Source organism: Lemur catta, chromosome 6 (genome assembly GCF_020740605.2).
Source record: "Lemur catta isolate mLemCat1 chromosome 6, mLemCat1.pri, whole genome shotgun sequence".
Taxonomy (NCBI): Eukaryota; Metazoa; Chordata; class Mammalia; order Primates; family Lemuridae; genus Lemur; species Lemur catta.
The window spans coordinates 86,852,000-86,874,379 of NC_059133.1; the positions used below are offsets into that span (position 1 = coordinate 86,852,000).

Consider the following 22,380-nt stretch of genomic DNA (forward strand, 5'->3'; position numbering starts at 1 on the left):
ATTGATTATAAAGGAGCACAGGGAACTTTTGGAGGTGATGGAAATATTCTATATCTTGATTATGATGGTGGTTACATACTGTATACATTCTTCAAAAACTTATAGAACTGCAAACCTAAAAGAGTAAATTTTAATGCATGTGAATTATGCTTTAGTAAACTAGACGTAAAAACAAGATATTTGCATTTTTTAAGTCTACATACTGATGTATGCATGAATAGATAATTTGTCAGTTCCATTTAGTAATAACAAGCCTCCATATTCGGATAGTACCTTTCAACTATACCTATTTTCTCATGAAAATCTCACAACCCTGTGAAACAGGTAAAATTGCTCACATTTTAGAGATGAGCCACTTCTCTGAGGTTCAGAGAGGTTAAGGGATGTGCTTAAGGTCACACATTTTTTTTTCCAATCCAGGGTTTTTCCACTATTTCTCAGTGTTTCTTTAGAAAATAGATCACATTTGCCAATTTTGAAAGAAAATTCTGTTTTTGTGTTATGGCTTACTTGGCTGCTGTTTCCTCCCCTTGGTCAGCTGGGAATTCCTGCTTTGGAGCCTTGCACTGTTCTCTGGTCCACACCAGTTCCAGAGAGCTTCCTGGTACCTCCACTCAGCCCTGTGCCAGAGCCCTTCCATTCTCCCTAAAGTACAGATCTCCTGGGAACACTCCCCTGATAAGCCCAGAATCACCCAGCCCTCAAAGAGGGTGCCAGGGCAGACACTGCGGTGCCAGGGCAGACACTGCGTTCCCTTCCTCTTGGCAAATATGACACGTACTATAGTTTGTGTTGTATGTAACTTGTTAATCTCTACATTATTTCCTCATCTATCTCCTGGAGGTTTGTGTAAGAAAGAGCTACGTTACCGTTGGGAGGAGGAGACAGAAGCCAGTTTGAAGAGTTGCTATGTGCATGAACAAATGCACAGGAAGGACGAAGAATAGGTAAATTTCAAGACATGGAAGGTTAATTAGATGCAGAGTTAAAGGCTTAGCAGCTCCTTTCATTAAACTGTGTGGAGCTCCGTGAATCAGTTTTTTCCGGTCTAGCTGCATCATTACATCTCCATGTGGATTCTTAAGGGAAGAGGAGACTAGGAGAGAAAATATCAGGTTTTCAAGAAAGAAAAATGTAATACGGCAAGTAGGAGAAAATGATTCTGATGGAGATATTTTGACGTGGGGTAAGAGAAGAGGCCAGAGGAAAGACGGTTGTAGGAAACCATTAGGACATTGCATCAGGTGATGAAGAAAGAATTTGGTGCTAAAGTAGAGAAAGTGTCAGGGATTGACCCGAATATAAATGAGACAAAGGAAAATGATAAGGGCACGTGAAGAGCTTGTGAAAACGTTTCAGATGTGTTGACATTGAAGAGAAGCCAGGAAGCTAGACAGATGGATAAAAGTGTCAAACTGGACCTTTCTCACAGGTTAAGGAAGAGTAAGGTCTGAGTCACTAGCTCAGTTGGGGAAGGGGGTCATGGTTACATCTTGGGTGGGAATGAAGCCCCCTGGAGAGACAGGAGGAAGAAAGAAGAGAGTGTCTCAGAGAAGGGAGGAGAGTAGAGGAAGAGGTGCCCAAAGAGACCTCCAGGTACAAGCCAACCAAGGAAATGCAGAGGTTAAGTGTTGAGAGAGATGGTTTAATGGGGAAGAAACATGTGATAAATCTTGTCAAGCACAGCAAGGAACAATTAGAACAGCAGGAAAAAAGAGGCAACTGGAGTTGTTCACAAACATATTGTTAGTGACTTGTGTCGAGGTGTTTTTGGTGAAATGGAATGGATGAAAATGTGAAGACACTCAAAAAAGAACTCTAGAAAAGGACATTTTAAGAAATAGAGAAGACATGTAAGATGTAAGGTGAGAACTAGAGCAAAGAAGATGGGGTAGGAGAAGCAGATGAATGGATGTGAAATTCTGCCTCTTTTTCATGCATACACGCACACGTGCGTGCGCACATACACCTGCACACACGTACACACACACGGCCTTACAGCCCTTCATCAGCCAAAGTCAGGCAAGAGAGAATTGGAAAACTGAAAAAAGCTGCCTGTGGCTAGAGGGTCTCAGAGAGGCTGTGGAACAACCTTTGCATGAGCGAGGGAAAGCAGGAAACAGGGAGGAAAGAGCGGAAACAGCAGACTTAGCTCAGAGATAAGAGAAGAGAAATCTCTGAACTCAAAGACAACGTCAGGCAGCAGCCCAGGGTCATTGTGCTTAGGTTCTCATCACCACAAGGGAATGTTCATGCTGGGAAGAACACTGTTTCCATGAATATTATTTCAATCACAAGCACTTCAGTGAATGTTATTTAGTAACCACTTCGGTTGCTTAATCATTGTAAAACTAGGGTCTTAACTTCTCAACAGTGGCTGTTCATTTGCTGTTACCGGGAGCCAGGGCAGGGGTTTCCACGCTGTCATGAACAGCCTACTTGATCTCCCAGACGGCTCTCAGAGGCAGCCTTCTCAGAGGCAGCCCCAGCTTCGTGCTCCTTGGAGGTTGAGAGTAACTTGGATTTGGTGATCGGAGCTCTGTCCTTTTCCCTCCCCTCTTTCTTGGCTTCTTGTCACATCTCTAGCATTAAGCCTGGGTGCCTTAGCTGGGCACCACTATTCCTGCACGTGCCTTAAGCTTTGTCTCCCACTCCTCTCTCTGTGAGCTCTCGCTCCTGGCCGGGCCGGGCTACTCACCATCCCCTGATATGCTTCGTGCCTGGCTGATTTTCCCACTTAGCGCAGCCTCACGTTTGTGCCTCCGCACGCTTTAGCCCGGCTCAAAAGCCGCATCCCGATAGAGGGGCCGCCAGGACCCAAGCCCAGGGCAGTCTGTCTGCCCTTATCTTTATCCTCCCTCCGCCCTCTCCACCCTTCTGACAGTCCTGTGCTGGGACCATGTGTGTGCTGTCCTGTGTGGGGGTGGCTGGTCCTTGTGGGCAGAGGCTGAGCCCTGACTCACTGACACACTTCACAGTGACTCGCAAGATGGGCACACAATAAAGACTTGTTGATTCATTGGATGTTTAAGGACTAAGGGGTGGGAGCCGGTGTAGAGAGTTGTTAGTCAAGTTTTCTGTTTTCCAATTTTAATTAAAAATGGGAAGGCTATAGGTGCTCCAATTGTACTCCCTGTCTCTGGTTTTGGAGATTCTGCCCATGGCCTCTGGCCGGGCCTGCAGCTGGGTCCAGCAAGTCAGGGAGGAGCATCATTTGGCCTCAGCAGGGCATGAGAAGGAGGCACCGGCCATGCCAGCCTGTTCCCACCCTCCCCCAACAATTTCTATGGTGACGGTGGACATGGTAATTTAGGCCTAATGTACATGCTGTTCTCACTGTGTCCAAATACTGGATTCAGAGCAGCTACTTGCTTTAAAAAACAATACAAAATGTGCAGGGTGACCAAATCACAACTGTAACATATGACTACTATTACAAGAAAAGATTCACAAAAATTTTCTCATTTTTTTCATTAATTCATTTAATTTCTTTTCTGCATGATAAGAAAAAAATACAAAGTTAACTGACATATATTTCCTTGAAATATTACCTTTTTATCTTCTTGTGTTGCTATGCAATCATGCACCCTATGACATACAACGGTATTTTTACTGTACCTTTTTATGTTTAGATATGTTTAGACATATAGATACTTCCAGTACAGTAGCATGTTGCACAGCTTTGTAGCCTTGGAGCAACAGGCTGTCTTGTATAGCCCACGTGTGTAGTGGGCTACACCATCCCGGTCTCTATAAGTGCACTCTATGATGGTCACACAGTAACAAAATTACCTAATGCTGCGTTTCTCAGAACATATCCCAGTCGTTAAGGGATGCGTGGCTGTCTTTCATTATACTTTGGCTTCTAATTTGTATATTCAGTAAAAATTGATTCTATAGCTCAATTTTTTTTTTTCATGAACCACATTCCAACAAAATGAAACAGAAGAAGAAAAGGAAGTTCGGGCTTTCATTAACCAGTTTGTTTCTTCAGCAATGTGAAGTCCCATTTAATGACCACATTTTCCTTAGTGAAAATGCTCTGCCTCTCTCTGAATTTTATCTCGTAGTCATTTTGATAATTGCTGGGTGTATTTTTCTAACTCCCAATGCTTTTACATTTCTCATTCTCAAAATGCTGGCTCCTGAAGGCTGTTCTCTTAAAGTATTCTACAGATGTTTATCCACTTTTTGCAGAGGGCTGGGCACCTGGAGACCACTGCTGCTTACGCTGCTGCTGGCCGGGGCCTGAGGGCGAACAGGGAGCATTATCAGGAGGGGCCGTGCCCTGTTCAGTGGTGGGCTGGTGGCGGAATTGAGGTCTTGCTTTTGCCATTTTGAACCGAAGAGAGACTGGTAGGCACTGTTTTGGCACTCAGGAGAAATCTGTACCGTTTACGGTCAGAGCAGCAAACAGATGGTACACCCAATTTGTTTAATTTGAAGACAGTTTAATAAAAGTATTGTTAAGGTGTGGATAGTACCCAGAAACCACAAGAAGTCATCCAGCATCCTGGCATAGTAGCAGGCTGGTGTAGCTACCATCACCTGCAGTCCCAAAGGAGGAAAGTGGGAACAATTTCTGGAATCTGGAGGGAGACTGTGTGGAGAAAGCAATGGGAAGAGGGTCACTTAGTGGAAGCTGTGACTTTCAGGCAAGTGACACAGCCAGCCCACAGCGGACCACAGAAAGAGAGGTGTGGGGAGTAGAGAGCCGGGCTTGGCCTCTCCTGCTTGTGCTCTATTGGTCAGACCCAGCGGAAAGCCAGGGGACTAGGAAGTGCACTGCTGTGGTCCAGACAGGCCTGCCCCCAGGGCTCAGAGTGGAGTAGAGAGTGGTTCTTGTGTGGTGAATGGAGGAGAGGAGCTCACAGAATTTTAAAGCTGGAAGAGACGTGGAGAACCAGTCCATTTCTCTTACTTCACAGATAAGGAATTAGAGCCACAGGCTTGTTAGTGGCCGAATTGTAACAGGGCCTAAAATTTCCTAATCATCAGTTCTGAGTACCTTCTAGCACACTATTCTGCTCATAAAGTCATTTTGGAGGGAGGAGAGAGGGCAGGAAGGGCAAGTACAATTAGGGAGTTAAGTTTTGACTTATGATTAATGCTCTGAGTATGTGTTCAGTTCCATATGTGATGTTAGAGGGATTTAAGCGAGTTCAGAATTCAGTTATGCTTAGTCGTGTGGTTAACAAATACGTCTAGTGGTGAGAATAATAAAGACAGCATTTTATATTAGGGAATGTATGATTGCACCCACAGGTGGCCAGATAACCACCAATTCAAACAGGGCAGCTTTCATTCCCTACTGATTCCAGCCAGGCTACGGGGCTCTCTGTGAGGTATGGTCTTAGACTTGTTTTAAACTGAGGCTCCGAGGTTGAAGGCTGAGTCATGTTTGAGTGCCATGTTTAATTAGCAGAACTGTCTTAGAGCTCAGAGACCAAGTGAAAGAGGGCTAATTTGAACACACACACATCACTCGTATAGACATTGATTTACACACACAGACACATGAAGATAAACGCCCAGTTGCATAGGCAATTACCAGCTCACAACATGGACCTGGGAATGATGCCTGTGTAATATCAAGAAGCTGGAAATGATATTGGTGTTTATGGTGTTTCCTCTTATGTTGTCATAACCTTTGGGAAATGAAGGACCTAGCACGGTGGAGTTGGAGAGTGGCAACTCATCGTTGGTCTTATTCATTCATTAATACCATTAACAAATGTTCATTGAGCACCTACCATATGCCAGACACTTTGCTAAGTACTGGAGATAGATAATGATGCAGTCCCTGCCTGACTTCATTAGGGTTTGCAAGAAAAGCCATTTTACTAAGGGAAATAGTGAGAGTTGGATTCTCCCTTTCCTATACTCCCTTCCCATATTCTTAGTGAGTGAAGATATGGATTCCAAATATAATAGATGGCTAGTTTGATGTAGTTGAAGCTATCATGTTACTTTACGTAAAATTTGGTGGCTATTTGGTGGCTGGTGGGGGGAGGGAAGGAGTGAGTGCTGGCTGGCCATGGTATTTAAAATCTATTTTAAATATTGTCTATATTACATATCGGGTTGTTCCTTACAGACTTTTTAAAACAACCTGTTTCAGAAATCAGTAGAAATTGTACCAAAGCAGGGAGGTAAGGAGCTCTTTGACTCCTTTCTAAGTAATTTGAGTAAAAGAAGCTCCTTATCTGAGTCTGAGCAGGGTATATTAACATTCAAAGAATAAATATCAGGGGCTTGCATTTTGCTAGATGCTTTCAAGTAAATTGTTTAACATTCACAACAACTCTGTGAGATGACGATGATGATCCTCAACTTACAAAGAGGAAAATGAAGTCCAGGTAATTTACGTTCCTCTTTCCCTTACCCTCGAGATAAGTCTGTGTCAAAGCCAAGTTTCAATTCTAAATCTTTTGACTTCAGGTGTTTGCTTTCTTCACTGTACCATAAGGCCCCTCTAGATAACATGGTATTATTTTTGTAATTTCAATCTCTGATTTTCATGACTATTTCCCACTCATCTGTGAGTCCGTGGCTTGTTACTCTCCCGATCATCTCCCAGGTAGCACCGGGCACGCTCTGTCCTGACTCTTACCGCATGATGCTGTAATTTCCTGTTTGTTCGTCTGTCTTGGCTGCTAGTCTAAAGGCTCCCCGTAGCTTGGATCCCATTCAGTGTTGGATCCCATCTCCTAGCACATTCCCGGGCACATGGAAAATGTTCAGTACACATCTGTCAAATGAATCGGTTCTCACAGTAATTCTGTGAAGGCAGTTATTATCTTACATTTTACAGATGAAGAGCTGAGGGTCAGGGAGGTAAAGAAACTGATCCCAGATCACACAGCAAGTTAAGAGTAAATGTTCAACACGAGTCCATTAATTCTAAAGCTTTGCTCTCTCCACTACAACCTAACACGGTTATGCTGTTTGGGGCTGGAGTTTGCAGAAGAGGCTTTGTTGAGTGGTGCAGTTGCTTGGAACACACTTAGGCTATGGAGCAGATCGTTTTGGGGAAGGGGTCGGAAATAATCTTCTTCAACACCTACATTTTAAATCTATTCTAGCACAGAGTATCTGCAGCTCAGAACACCAGTGTTTTCTGGGTAGATGCCCCTAGGTTTGGTGGTCCACCCCCCCATTCTCTCTCTCTCATCCTTCCAGTTTCTTCCTTTGACTTCCTTCCCAGTGGAGATTTTCCTGCTGCCCTGCCCCTGTGCTATCCCACCTATTTTCACTGCTCATCCCCCTCTTAATAGTCAGTGACAAGCCAATAATTTTTATTAACACTTGAAAATGCTATTTTGCTGTTAAACCAATATACACAATTGCCTTAATCTGCTGCCAAATGGTAATCATCAGAATCAGGTTTCCAAAGGTTCGGATTTCAGCAGGGCTGCCCACACTGTCCTTGGAGGCATATAAATTAATTATAATTAAGAACCGTGTGCAGATGTTAAAAGAGAAACTTTGAACAATTTTGATGTCTGCTCAGGCAGAATATTAAGGAAAAAAAGCCCAGGAGTGGTTGCTGCTAGTGAGAGTTCAGATAATCATCTACATTGGTATTACAAATTTCTATTAAAATGCACACAAGTGATTTATAATCCTATATTAGTTATCTGTACAATCCTTGTGTCAAGAAATTGGGTGACAGTAGAAGAGATACACCTGCTTTGTGCATACAGCAGGAAAGAACAGCTCAGATGGAAAAATCTGGATCCAGCCACTGGAAGTGTAGAACAAGGAAGGAGCTCAGGCAGTAGGTGTGGTTGGACCAAGGAAGAACAAGAAGACTCTTACTCAGGAGCTGTCCCAGGAAAGACTTGGCGGGAACATCTCTGCCAAGGAATCCGGTCTTGCCTTTGCCCCTGGCGGTGATGAGGCCACCTTCTCCTAGAGGTCTCGGGGAGCTGTGGTCTTAGGAAGGACATCCTTACCTGTGTTGGTGATCCATCTGCTGGGCCAGGGGTTTGGATGATGTCTATCTGTATCCATCTATCCTGCTCTTCTCTAATCAAACACTTTCCCAAAAGAGACTTAACTGAGACTGTGTTTTCTTTGATTTTCTATTTACATTATTTGTTGTGGCTATGATATGTTGAAATGGATTTGGGGTTGACTCCCCACAGAAGTATATTTAGGTAAGTAAATACCTAAACAGGATCAAGGAGCCCTGTTTATTGCCATGTAGGACACTGAGTTACAAATGGATTTGGCATGTTGGTAGCATGTCCAGGTAGACATTTTTCTTCACTGGTTTTATTGGGGCACAGTCTCAGCACCTTCCCATACACCCCAGACTATCAGGATTTCATACCTTGTTCCTTTCTGAAGAAGGATCAGGGAAAAGGGAACTTAAAAGCTCTAAAAGAGTAATGGGTAAGGATAACAGTGTGAGGAGGGGGAGAATAGCAGAACTCAGGTGTGTTAGGTTCTAAGTTAACTGAAGTCAAAGGTTGATTCCTTTTATGTTATGTCTACAGATTTAGATAATATTTAATAGTATATCAGACCTCAAGTGCATTTAGAGGATTGAAACTGGATTTCCAAATGACCTGAATTTATAGACACTGTTGTATTTTATTTGATGGAAGCAGATATTGGTCTTGTACTTCATAATGGCATTAGATAGTGGATGTTTGACATTTGTGATACTCACAGCTCCCACTTCAGATTGTTGATAGACACATTTATTGCTTAAGCTAAGCATTCTGACTCAAGAGCACCACTTTGGTTCAACATTTACCGTGCTCCTATAAATTTGAATTTAGAGTGTATAATGTACAATTCCAAACTGACTTGAAACTCGAAATTTTTTAAAATATGTAAAATTAAAAAATTCTTTTGTATCTGTTCTGTGGAGTTGAGTCAATCATACTTATTGGTTCATGGCACATTTTCATTATTGGTTCAGATAAGGACATCATGTTTAACTATTATGAGTTCTTTATGTACCTTATTCTTTCCTATACATTTTAGAATGAGTTTATAAAATTCCTTAAAAATCCTGTTGTTATATTGATAGGAATTGCCTTGAATTTATAGATTAATTCAGGAGAAAATAGAACTCCTTAAAGTATGTTATCACATTCATGAATGTGATGTGTGGTTATATTGTTCGGGTTTTCTTTCTACTCTATTAATAGAGTTTTCAAATTTTCTTTGTAGAGGTCTTTTTAAGATCTTTTTTGTTAATTCCTAAATAATTTACAGTTGTTTTTGCTATTATGTGTATTTTCTAGTTGGTTGGAAGAAAAATATTGATGTTTTATAAGAAGATAATTTATCTAGCAAGATTGCTGTACTCATATTAATTTGAATAGTTTTAAAATTCTATCAGGTTTTCTATGTAGGTGATCATATTGTCTTCATATAATGCCAGTTCTTTCTCTTTCCTTCTTATCCTTAAAACTTTTGCTTTCTTGACTACTTTACCAGGATTTCCAGTAGCACTGATAGCGTTAAGATTGCCTTTTTCTCAGTGTCAAAGGGAATGGGATCAAAAGTTTTGGGTATGTACACTTACCAGGTAAAAGGGGATGATCTTCATTTCCTATTATCAAAGAGTTATTTATTGTTTGTTTGTTTAAACATAATTTAACATTTCTCTCATATATAGGTGTTTTCCTTAATCAAATGTGTTTTCATTTTTTGAGATATTCATGTAAATATCTCCTTTAGCCCTTTAATGTGGTGAATTATTTTGATATATTCTGAAGTTAAGCCATCCTTGCATTCTTGGTATAAACTACATTTGATTATGATGATGATGATGATGATGATGATGATTTTGAAAATATACTGTGTTTGGGTTAGCTAATAGTTTTAGGGTTTTTTTTTTGCATTTATGTTCATAAGTGAAAGAGACATATAAAAAATCTTTTCTTGTTCTATACTTATCTTGTTCTATACTTAATTTAGAATTAAGCTTTCCTTCTTTTTCTATTTTGTTCAACTTGCATGAGCAAGGCTCATTTCTTCCTTATAAGTTTGGTATACTTAATCTATAAAATCATCTGTACCTGTTTTACTTCCTTTTATTTTGGCAGAGGTCAAGTGGGAGGAGCAGGGGTAGGGCTAGTCTTGGTGGATTAGGGTTGGGGGCTTTGATAACCATTTTGCTTTCTTTAATGGTTATTATTATATTCAAATTTTGTACATTCTTTTAGGCCCTTCCCTATTTGCTATTTTTATTAGATATTATACATTAAGTTTAAAAGCAAGTAGTTTTCATATTTTATTATTTTAAAATTTCTATTTGTTATTTTCTCTTTTTAATTATGAATTTCATTTGAATTTTTTCTATTTTTTTCCTTGATTCATCTTGTCAGAGCTTTGTGTCTTTTAATAGATCAGTTTTGTTTTTTCTTTGTCTTATTTCATTCATTTCTTACTTATATTTTCCTTAGGATTGACTCTGTAATATGTCCAATTCAATAAGTGAAAATTTAATTATAATTAATCATATTTTATTTTCTTGTTTTCTTATAAATGTATTTAAAGGTATAGTTTTCTTTCTAAACTGCTTCAGTTATGCTCTAGAAATTTTAACATTTAGTATTTTCATTGTTATTCTTTTCAAAGGAATTTTTAGTTTCCCTTATGATTTCCTCTTTAACCTTAGAGTTATTTAACCATAAGTTTTTAGAAAAAGTTTTTGGATATGTGATATTTTTTAGCTACCTTTTAAAAATTTACTTGTAATTTAATCACACAATGGAAAAATGACAATTATTTCATATTGATCCTTTAGAATTTACTGATGCATTATTGTTGATTTAATATTAAAAAGAACGTGTATTCTCCGTTCTATATGTATTTCTAGGTATCTGAACTAGTTCAAACCTCTAACTCATGCTTTTTTTTTATTGATCTTTTATGTCTTAGTTGATAAGACCTTTTGTCTGTTGAATTTATCTGTTTCTCCCCATGGAAATTTTAGTTGTTTTGTTATGTCAAGCATATATTTTTAGCTTCATATATGTTCATGATTATTGTATCTTCTTGGTACCAGTGACATCTCTCATTGTCCCTTTGGATGCTTTTGCCTTTGAATTTTATTTTGTCTTGATATTAAAATTTTGATAGATATTCCCACTTTGACTGATAAAAAGGTTATGCTCATTTATACTTCACTTGACTTACACTGTATGAGACTCCTTGTTTCCCCACACTCTCTAAGTGATGCAGTTTAAGGCTAGCTCTCTTTATTGTAGCTTAGGAAACTGGACCTGACACATAGTTGTGGCACTTTTAATTTTACTTACTGCCTATCATATTCCAATCACAATCTTCTTAATTGGTTCACTCAAAACAGTGTCCTGACTGCATTAAACGATGGTGCTTGGAAAATCTGACTTAATTATGTATTAAATCACATTTTATCCTTCCTGTTGGGGTTGCCCGAGGACTCAGTTTTCTCTGAGGATGGGGTTGGCCCAGCTTCTCACCCAGATGTGTCTTTCCCTGTGCTGTGAGCAGAGTGTAGACGGTTTCCTATCGTAGTTACCCTGCATCAGTTCCATGCACAAAGACGGGCTACTGTGGCCTTGTGCTTATTGTTGATCTGGTGCTCACTCAGCCCAAGCTTCAAGGAGGCTGAGGCCAAACAGGTGAACAGTAGACTCTGTAATCCTGCTGCTTGGCTGTTGGTTCTGCTTGTGCACCCTGGTGCCTGAATTCTTAGCGTGATTTGGATATGTTGAGCTTCACTGATTCCCAATGTTGGCCCTGGCCTGAATGACTCTTGAATTATACTGCATGACTGGTAAAATGTTGGTGGAGTTTGCTTCTTCCCTGAGGCCACTGTGTGACATCTTTTTCAGGGAGTTATATTACTCAGGGAACTAATATCTCTTGCCCCCTGTGCGGTTCCTCTTAACATTCCTCTCAGCCTCTGTCTGCCATTCCCTCACCCTCACCTCCCCCGTGCTTTCTTTGTGCTGTCATAAATAGCCAGGCTCCTTGAACAGCTTCTGTAGAAGCTTAAAGGTAACATCTTTTGCATCGGTAGAGTATTTTATATTCTTCAAAGCACTTCAGTGTACATATTATTGTTTGATCTTCACAAAAACCTTTCAGGTATGTAGGTTAGGCATATTATCCTGACTGCACCGATGATGAAATAAAGATGGTAATTAGGTGACTTGCCTATCCTCAGGCACTTTGTTAATGTGGAACTGGTACTAAAACCCCAGTTGGTTTTGCTGGGTGGTTTCATTCACTCATTCATTAATTCATCCATCCACTCATGTTATACGGAGAGGCCCCAGAATGGAAAGAGCCAGGGCTTTTGAACCAGACGAGCTTGGGTCTCAAACTTGAGGCCATTCCTTATTAGCTGTGTAATCTTGGCCATGTCCTTAAACCCTTCAGAAGATCAGTTTCCCTACATGTGTAATGTAGGGAAAAATTATGACTTATGATGTTTTTATGAGGATCTACTAATGCATGAAAATTGCCTGGCAATCATAGTGAGTGGCACATAGTAAGTTGAACTCTTAGAAGTCAAAAATGGTCCAATATCAGCAATTTTATATGATTTAACCTAATGGTAGAAACACAATATTGGCTACCATTTACTGAGTTCTTTCCTATTGTACATGAGGCTCTGTTAGACCCCGAGAATGTAAGTAGAAATGAGAGAACATGTTCTTTATGTGTCTATATCTTCTGCTAGACCATGGTCCTGAGGGGTAGAGCCTGTGTCTGTTGCATCCTCAGCATCGAAAACAACGTTTGCTAGGGAGGAGGTGCTCAGTAAGTGCTTGCTAAACTGAAAAGGTCCCTGCTCACAAGGAGGTTATCAACTAGTTAAGGTAGGCAGACACATAATCGTGTAGTTATAATAGAGCGTCACATGTAGTTAGACACACACAGGCTGTGGTGAGAGTCAGAAGGAAGCAGTGCTCAGTGATACTGGGGGAGGGTGAAGTGCAGGGGACAGCAGGGGGCAAAACTTCACAGAGCAGGTGCGTCAACACTCGTCAGGGCCTGTATGAGCAGGGGAGCAAAACCACTTTGCTTATCTTAGACTACATGCTTTCTCCCAGCTCACCCCCTTCTAACATTTGAAATTGAGTTTGCATTCAAAGCAGCCTCTTTGTTTGTCTCACAGTCCCTCTGTTCCTGGTATTTCCCATAATGTATTGCTCTGTAAAGTGCTTCGCTCTATTCTGAGTATAAAAGAGATGCTCGGTAAAACCAGATCCTATTCTTTGAGTGTCACAACTAGCTATTGCATAACAAAGCATAATATATATTGTGTAAGAAGAGATAGAGGAACACGAGATGTTTTAAAGAGGGCAAATAAAACATCAAAGTGGGAGAGTGTAGTAGAGTGCATTAAAGTTAATAAACTGTCATGGCAGAGTGGACCACTTTTAAATGTGAAAGAAACTGCCGGGCGCAGTGGCTCACGCCTGTAATCCTAGCCCTCTGGGAGGCCGAGGTGGGTAGATCGCTTGAGGTCAGGAGTTCGAGACCAGCCTGAGCAAGAGCGAGACCCTGTCTCTACTAAAAATAGAAAGAAATTATCTGGACAACTAAAAATATATATAGAAAAAATTAGCCGGGCATGGTGGTGGATGCCTGTAGTCCCAGCTACTCGGGAGGCTGAGGCAGGAGGATCACTTAAGCCCAGGAGTTTGAGGTTGCTGTGAGCTAGGCTGATGCCACGGCACTCACTCTAGCCCGGGCAACAGAGTGAGACTCTGTCTCAAAAAAAAAAAAAAAAAAAAGTGAAAGAAACTAATTTAGTGACTTACGACTGTAGGATCAGAATTCCATTGGAATGATGTTAGCCATGAGTTTTGCCAAATTCCAAATCTTTTGGTTCTTCTTGAGAACCAGTTCTTGGAATTGAACAGATTATATATATGTATACATAAATTTTTTTGGCCATAGCTCTTTGTGATGCTAAACTCATCTGTCTTCCTCTGAATAGTCACTGCTGCTCAACTCTCTATACAGTGTTGCTTTTCTTTCAGTTCTGGGAGGAGGAATTCAGGCCCTGCTTCACCTGCTAGATTGGCTACAGCGGTCAGCCTGGGTTTTTAGGGCTGGTGTAGTCATTCCTGTTTTCACAGAGACACTGAGACCAGAAAACTGTCAGGAGTAAACTTTGCTCAGGTGTGAACTACTGAGCTACTCGCCTTATTCACAGGAGAGAGACAAGGCGATCGATATAGGTCTCCTTCTTGGCAGTGGTGAAGGATGACTACAACAGTAAGAGTTCCAAAATGTTTTCTGCCAAGAACTGGATTGGATTTTGTGCTTCCTCAGCCAAAAAATGTCCCCAGCATCTTACTCTCAAATCATTAATGCCCTTTGCCGTCAAGACTGACTGCTTAGCCTGAAGGCTGCTTTATGTTTCTTTATTCAATGACTTCATAATAATTGTTTTCTTTCTGTTAGCTAAACTCTCAAAGTTTTTAGATTTCTAACCTCTCACCTTTTTTTTTTTCAAACAAGCAGGAGAACTTAAGCAGCATTTTCATCCTTGATTGCATCTCTCTCTCTTTGTAGAAGAAAGAGAGTCCCTGGTTTGGGTTCTGGGTGCAGTTCGTAGAATATTTTCTTGGAATATAAAAATGCTACATTTATGTATTGGCATTCTGGTGTTATAATGCCATTGACCGTGGGCAATTACATAACTGTTTTGAGCTTCAGTTTCTCCATTTGAGAAAGGGGAATAAAATGTCTAATTTATAGAGTTTCCATGAGGACCAAAGATATTGAATATAAGAAAATGCCTAACACAGTGCACAGCATATAACAGATGTACAATAAAGGATTATTTAAAACAAATCAAAGCAACACAAGCAGAAATAGTTCTGTTAAAATAAGAGGAGCTCTTGGAGAATGATGGGAAACATAAAGAGAAATGACCAAGGCATATACTCTGTAGAGCACTGTGTCCTTAGTCTGGTGCAAAGTGCAAGATTTAGGGGCATATGTGGAAGTTAAAAAGGCAGGAGTTCTTTGTAGGTAAAAAGTGGTGAATCATATGCAAATATAGAGTCAGTCATTTGAGGGAAGTCACTGCTATAAGATGCCATCAGAAAAAAAAATGGAAAATGTTTCAAATGTGGCTTTATTACTGTAGCTGTTAATAATTATTTTTCTGTTCCCATATTTTGATGTATAAACAGATCAGAATGATAGTGTTCCTTATAATAATTGATGATAGGAGAGGCAGTGTAGTATAATGCAATGGAATAAAAATTAGATTACAAAAATCAGAAGATCTAGGTTCAGGTTCACTTAATTGGTTTGTGATCTTGGACAGATCACTTAGCTTCTTTGAGCCTTGGCTTCGACATCTATAAAATGGGGATACTAATATTTTTCTTATTTTTTTTCCTACTCAATTATTGTAAAGATCAATTGAGATGATGTTTTTAAAAGTACTGCCCAAGTATTGGTTGTTCTTGTGATTTAATATTAAGAGCCAGATACTAAAACGGCCACTGAAGAATTTTCTGGCTGTCGTCCTCTTTGAGGCAAACATGAGGTGCGGGCAGCAGGAAGGTGGGGCTTATGTATCTGCAGTTCCCTGTCTCCGGCGTGTCCGGGCCATGTTCTGTTGCTAGCTGCTGCTTTCCTTCGGCCCGAGAGCAGTTCAGGGGTGGGTTATGACAGGTGTGCCAGGGGTCATGTAGCAATAGCAGACCCCCTCCCAGAGACTTCTGAGTGTGTGTTCTTGGCATGGCCACCTGGACCACTTGCGTCCACTTTCCCTCTTTTGTCTCTGTAGCTGCTGATGGCTATAGCAGTAGCATCCTTTATTGTCTTGCTCAAGGATTTCTGAGGCCTTTGAAAGTTTCCTTTTCTCTCATTCTACTGAGCAAACACCAGAGTTGAGAGACTAGCTCAGTAGATAGAGGTTGGATGCGATGGTCCGTGAAAGGAGATAAAGTCCTTGACTTGCAGTACCCAGGCTCTTCAGAGACAGGTTATGTGGCGTGGGTCCTATTTTAACCGTTCTCTCTCTTTGTGTTTTCAGGGAGTCAACGAGTTGAAGATGAAGCCCAGAGCAGAGTGCTGTTCTCCCAAGTTCTGGTTGGTGTTGGCCGTCCTGGCCGTGTCAGGCAGCAGAGCTCGTTCTCAGAAGAGCCCCCCCAGCATTGGCATTGCCGTCATCCTCGTGGGCACTTCAGACGAGGTGGCCATCAAGGATGCCCACGAGAAAGATGATTTCCACCATCTCTCCGTGGTGCCCCGGGTGGAGCTGGTAGCCATGAATGAGACTGACCCAAAGAGCATCATCACCCGCATCTGTGACCTCATGTCTGACCGGAAGATCCAGGGGGTGGTGTTTGCTGACGACACAGACCAGGAAGCCATCGCCCAGATCCTCGATTTTATTTCAGCCCAGACTCTCACCCCCATCCTGGGAATCCACGGGGGCTCCTCTATGATAATGGCAGATAAGGTAACAGGGGCTTCAGTGACAAGAGCTGGGGGCTTGTGCTGAGGATTAAACGATATGTTTGTTTTAATGCCAGTCTTGGTTGTTAATGAAGGGACCAGCATGCATTGGGAGAGTAGATAGACCAGGAATTAGTCTAATCATGTGAAGATGAAAGTGAGGGAAAGCTGCTGGTGTCTAGAAGCTCCTACAGATTTCAATAGCTTTGTGTGTCCGTTTGTTTATAAATAGACTCACTGACGTGACTAAGAGATAGATGTTGGTGCTTGTAGCTGTGTGGCACATTTTCTTCAAATAGGTACATGAATAACACATTCAAAATAAGACATACTCCATTATTCCTTGGTAATACATGTTCTCCCCCAAACTGGTTTCAAGAATATGAAAAGAAAAATTCCCTGAGGTCGGGGATTCCTCTCCTGAAGACAGAGACAAGTGTCAAAGGGAAGTAATTCTTGCTGAGATACCCATGCTTGTCACACATACTGATCTGCATGTTCAGATAGATTTTAACCCATGGAACCAGTAGCCGCCTCGTTTTCCTCATGCTTGGATGTGAAGGCATTGGTCCTTGAGCTTGGTCACACACTGGAATTCTCATCACTGGCCTGGCCTCGCCTTCAGGGTTCTTATAAGCTCCCCAGGAGACTCCAGTGTGCAGTTAAGATTGACAACACTGCTTTAAAGTCTCCAATAAATCCCAGCCTCTCCTGCATTAATGTTAGATCCATTGTCGTATGACTGATTAGCGTCTGACATTGATGCTTATTCTCTGACTGCAGAAGTGGTGTTTTATTAAATACTTTATGTCTGGTTATATGGCGTTTTTATGTGTTTTCAGTTATTCAGTTATTTTCTTTGCTTTATTGATTATTGCTCATTGCTTAGATACAGCCCTTCTCACATATGCATCGTCCTTTGCAGTCATTCATATCTTAGAATGGTTCATTTCATCACAAGTGCAACCTGTATTATTTTTCATCATTTTGGATTTTTATGATTGTCGTTGTGAATCTTACACTTATCACCACTTCCAAAACAGCCTTTAGCTTTTTACTAAAAGACGTACTGTGGATTTAGTGGTGTTTGTATATACTTTAAAACCTGGCACAGACACCACAGGCGTGTACTTGACCAGTTGAGAACCACCACAGTGGAGCTGGCTTAGCAGAGCCTAAAATAACCTGGCGTGACCACCGTCGCCATCTGTCGGCTGCAGGCAGAGATGACTAATTTCTGTTTAAGAGCTTCCCTTTGTCTTCAGTCTGTGAAAGGTCAAGTTGAAAGTGTTAAGTGGGGAAATTTCAGTGTCCGTTTACATGGGTGCAGGTACAGATGTTAGAAAACAAATGCTGGCATGAACAGCTCATGCTAAGGGAAGTGGCATAAACTTCAGCAAAATGGAAAATGTAGACTGACCATGGCAAAACCCATTGAGGTTTGCTTCAGGTAGATTTTTTTTTTTTTAGACATTCTTATCCTTAGCAAATTATATTTTATTTTAACAGTGGTATTTTGAGGCCACAATATTGTTATGAAAGACTGACAATATGGATAAGAGCCATATTTTAAAATCATAAATAACTATTTTGAGAGTACACTTATTTTAAATCAAAGTAAGTTATTTTGAGAGCACAACAGGTAAAATAATTTTTTTTTTGTTTATTTGCTCATGTGGGCTATTATGCAGCCCATATTATTTCTCCCAGTAGAAATGTTATGCCTAAACTGGTTGGTTGCTTCTCTCTCTGGTACCTCTTACAAATCCACAACATCAAGAAAAAAATATGAGGGTAAGATGCAGACCATGTGGAGAGACTGAACTCTTTTGTTCTCACTTTCTCACTTTTGTTCACTGGTGTATCCTAGGTGCTTTGAGCGTGTGTACCATGTGTTAGGCACTTAGTGCTGTGCATGCAGTATCTTATTTAATACTCTTAACTACCCAGTGAGCTAAGTGGTATTTTTTAATCTCTATCTTACAGATGGGGAAACTGAGGCTCGGGGAGCTTAAATAACGTATCCAAAGTGCTGTAGCTAGTAAGTGGCAGCCAGGACTTTAACACTGGTTGCTGGCTCCAAAGGCCAAGTGCTCTATGGGCTCTTAAGAAAATGATGGGGATTGTTAAGGTCTCATACACCTTTCTATCCTAACTTTCTCCTCCATTATGTAGCATTGTGGGGCATGTCATCTGATGCAAGTGGATCCATCACTTGATTCATAATCAGTCAGTACTGGAATCTAACAACAAGAGAGCATTAACAAAGATATGAAATGGTGGAGCTCTTAGGTGTAGTACAGTTCCAGAGAGGGCCCATGGCTACTGTCCTTTGGGTAAAAGGGAGAATTGAAGCCAGTAAGGTGGATTCTTCCAGATCAATGTCATACGATCCCCACTGGTCCCTCCCCCATTCCTACTCTCCCCATTGCTACCACACTCAAATATTCCATCTTTTCTCTTCTCTCCATTAAGAAAAGGAGGTGGGCAATGATTTTCAGACAATTTTCTAAAATAGCCAAAATATCGAACTGACTTTTGACCTGAAAAGAAGAGTTTTTAAAGGGTAGGCAGCAGGAGGAAAAATAAGAGAGAGGGAGATCCTAATAATGGATACACTGGAAAGTTGGAGGCTCAGTCACAGTTGGATGCTGAATGGTAGTGACCCTGGAGCAGGAGCCTCATGGGTGGCAGCACCCAGACTCCCAGGAGCCGTCCAGAGGAGTGTTCGCAGGCTTAAAGGATTTGCATGGAGGCAAAGAAAAAGAATCCCTTAGATCTCAGAGAAATAAGCCTTGGGGACAAGTTTCAAAAATAGAACACCTCAAAACTAAGGCCAGGTTTGTTTGTTTGTCTTAAATAGAAGTTTATTTTTAGGTACCATGTGCATATTTTACAAACATGGAATGAGGACGCACAGTTTGACAACTGTGAAACGACAATGGGGCAATGGGACGAAACAGCTGAAAGTGGAACGGATGCCGAGAGTTAAGACATGTAGCTTGGCCGAGTTTCAGGCATATCGTAACTGTCTGAGCCACCACAGAGAAGCCTTCCATCTTGCCTCCCCCTTCCAGGAGAGCAGTAATTGCCGGTCTGTTTGAACTGAGGTTTTTGTTGTTAGTTTGTTTTGAATAAAATCCACTTGTTAAGTGCTCTTGTGGAAGATTGTGTTACAGGGATAAAGCCTCTCTGTCTTCAAGCAGTTTTTGACATAGGAAAGACAGCATTGTTAAGACTTTGGACCAAAGCAGAGACACAGTTCGGCAGCTCAGCATCTGGTCAAACAGTACATGCTCACTTTTTGCACATGCTAGTTAGTGAGTAAACACGTTAATCAGTGCTCTGCTTTCTGAAAGAGGAAATACACTTTGTAGGATGGCAGAAAGAAGCCTGGGAGCTAGCAGAGAAGAGCTGTTAAAAGCTCAGTGTTCAGGGTCTGAGCTGGGTTCAGGCATTCTTTCCCAGACGTTGGGAATCTGGACTAGTCACCAACCCTTGACTCTCAACCTTGGTTTCCTGTATAGCGGGTACAATAACATACCCATTATATCCATTATAGGGTTGGTGAAGATTAAATGAAATGATTTGTAGCAAGCACCTCACTAAGTGTCCAGCACAGATTCTGTAGGTTAGGCTGAAGGTTGTGTGGAGTACTTCGAAGAAAGTGAGAAAGTTTCACGATACAGGAAAAGAATGGGAATTGAAAAGCATCATGGAATTGTGGAGACAGTTCTGACTTGGAGACTAACCAAGAAGGGAGCTCAGGGGAAAGTCTAGGGGAGGCTCTGCTATGGGGGGTGCAGGGGACAAGTCTTGGTCTCGCCCCACCGGGGAAGCCAAGGCTCGTGAGTGTTACGGAAGCCTGCAATAGCCAAGAAGGGCATGCTCGATTAAAGGAAAGCTCTAACCAGGAAAGAATTGCTAGGCGCTCATAACAGAACGCTGTTTAGAATAGTAATGGAGAATGTTTAAAAATGTACGAGGTGCTTCTTGGCAGTTCCCCACCTGAGTATAAAGAACCTATTTTATTTTGCCTTGTTATAATTGCTTTTATTCTCCCTGAGATCCTGGATTTAAGATGCCCATCTGAATCCGAATAATGAACTAAAGCTAGATGTATTTCCATTTCTGTCTAGGAGGTTTCTCTACTGATTGTCTGAAATCTTTCTTGGGTTTTTGGATTTTAGCTTAGAAAGGTTAAGTAACTAATCCAGGCTATCACAGCTCACAATTAGCAAGGGGCCTAGGAGTCAAACCCCAGGAATACCTATTTTGAAGCTTGTGCTTTCTAGTATACAATTCTGCTTCACCAAACACTGAACTGAGAATTGTAAGTCCTGAGTTTCAGCCTCCATTCTGACGAGTCTGGGAAATTTGGGCATGATACTCAGTGTATAGCTACATGATACTCAGTGTATATCTCATACGATATATATTTTTTGTTTTCTGCTCTACCCAGCATTTTGAAGATACAATGGAATATATGTGGAAAATTTTGGAAGAGTGCAGATAGACACTTCATGGGAGGAAGATGAGAAGTGTTGATAGGAAGTAACAGAGTCAATGACAACTGCTTTGTCACCAGCATTAGGACCAATAAAAATGGCTTGGTCAGGAGGTGGAAAGGCAAACAGAAAGCTGGAAGGTTTAGTAGGACCGGGAAGAGGATGCCAGATCCATTAATGCTGCAAGAATGGGAGAGAAAGGGTGTGTGAGTAAAGGGTCAGGGTCTGGAAATAGGTGGGTTGACCAGGGTGAAGTACAGCAGCTCACACATGCATCATACTCTGTATCTGATTCCTCATTAGAGGATATGCAAAAATATTGTGGGAGTCCGTTGCTATGATTCCTTCCTTTGTACATTGCTTGTTTGGGAGTTGAAGCTTTGAATAGCACTCTCATTTTCTTTTTTAAAAAATTCTTTATTTTTAATCATTATGGGTACATAATAGTTATATATATTTATAGGATACATGCAGCATTTTGATCAGGCATACAATGTGAATTAATCAAATCAGGGTAATTGGGGTATCCATCATCTCAGGCATGTATCATTTCTTTGTGTTAGGAACATTCCAATTCCACTCTTTCAGTTATTTTAAAGTATATCCTAACTTATTGTTGATTATAGTCACTTTGTTGTGCTATCAAATATTGTTCACTCTATCTAACTATAATTTTGTGCCCATTAACCATTCCTACTTTATCCCCTCCTCCCTGCTGCCCTTCCCAGCCTCTAGTAACCATTCTACTCTCTGTCTCTATAAGATCAATTGTTTTCAATATTCAGCTCCTACATGTGAGTGAGAACGTGCAAGATTTGTCTTTCTGTGCTTGGCTTATTTCACTTAACATAATGTTCTCCAGTTCCATCCATGGTGTTGCAAATGGCAGGATTTTGTTCTTTTTTATGGCCATAAAATATTCCATTGTCTTTAGATACCACCATTTCTTTATCCATTCATCAGTTGATGGACACTTAGGTTGATTCCAAATCTTGGCTATTGTGATAGTGCTGCAATAAACATGGAAGCACTCTCATTTTCTGTGCAGGGAGCCACATTTCGGAATCTAACTGGGGCTAGGAAGATGGCCCTACAGTTCTTCTCCCTTTCTTCCCCATCTCCTACACTACCCCCCTTGCCTAATTGGGAGGAGTAGATGGAAACTAGATGAGCCAGCTGTGGTGTGTGACACTATGAATAGACTATTGCCTCCCCTTGCTCATGTGGGGTTTCCATATCCAACATAATTTTGAAACCAAGATGGCTGTGTTGCTCATACCTCACCCTATGCTTCTCTGCTAATTTCTGGTGTCTCTTAGTTGACCTTGCCGTCAGTTGTCTGTGATGTGGTATTCCTTGGGACAGAATTCAGGAACAAACCTTGCTGTTATAGCATTTCTTGGATGAGAAGAGTTAAGAT

General features: G+C 41.1%; 1 protein-coding gene across 1 annotated transcript in view; it reads left to right on the forward strand.

Annotated features, from left to right (window-relative positions):
- Positions 1-22,380, forward strand: part of GRIN2B (glutamate ionotropic receptor NMDA type subunit 2B) — a 401,817-nt gene that overhangs the window by 94,754 nt on the left and 284,683 nt on the right. The window contains exon 2 of the mRNA XM_045554290.1: positions 16,028-16,456. Coding sequence (XP_045410246.1) covers positions 16,046-16,456 — 411 coding nt within the window. The 5' untranslated portion in view covers positions 16,028-16,045. The remainder of the gene's footprint in view (positions 1-16,027; positions 16,457-22,380) is intronic.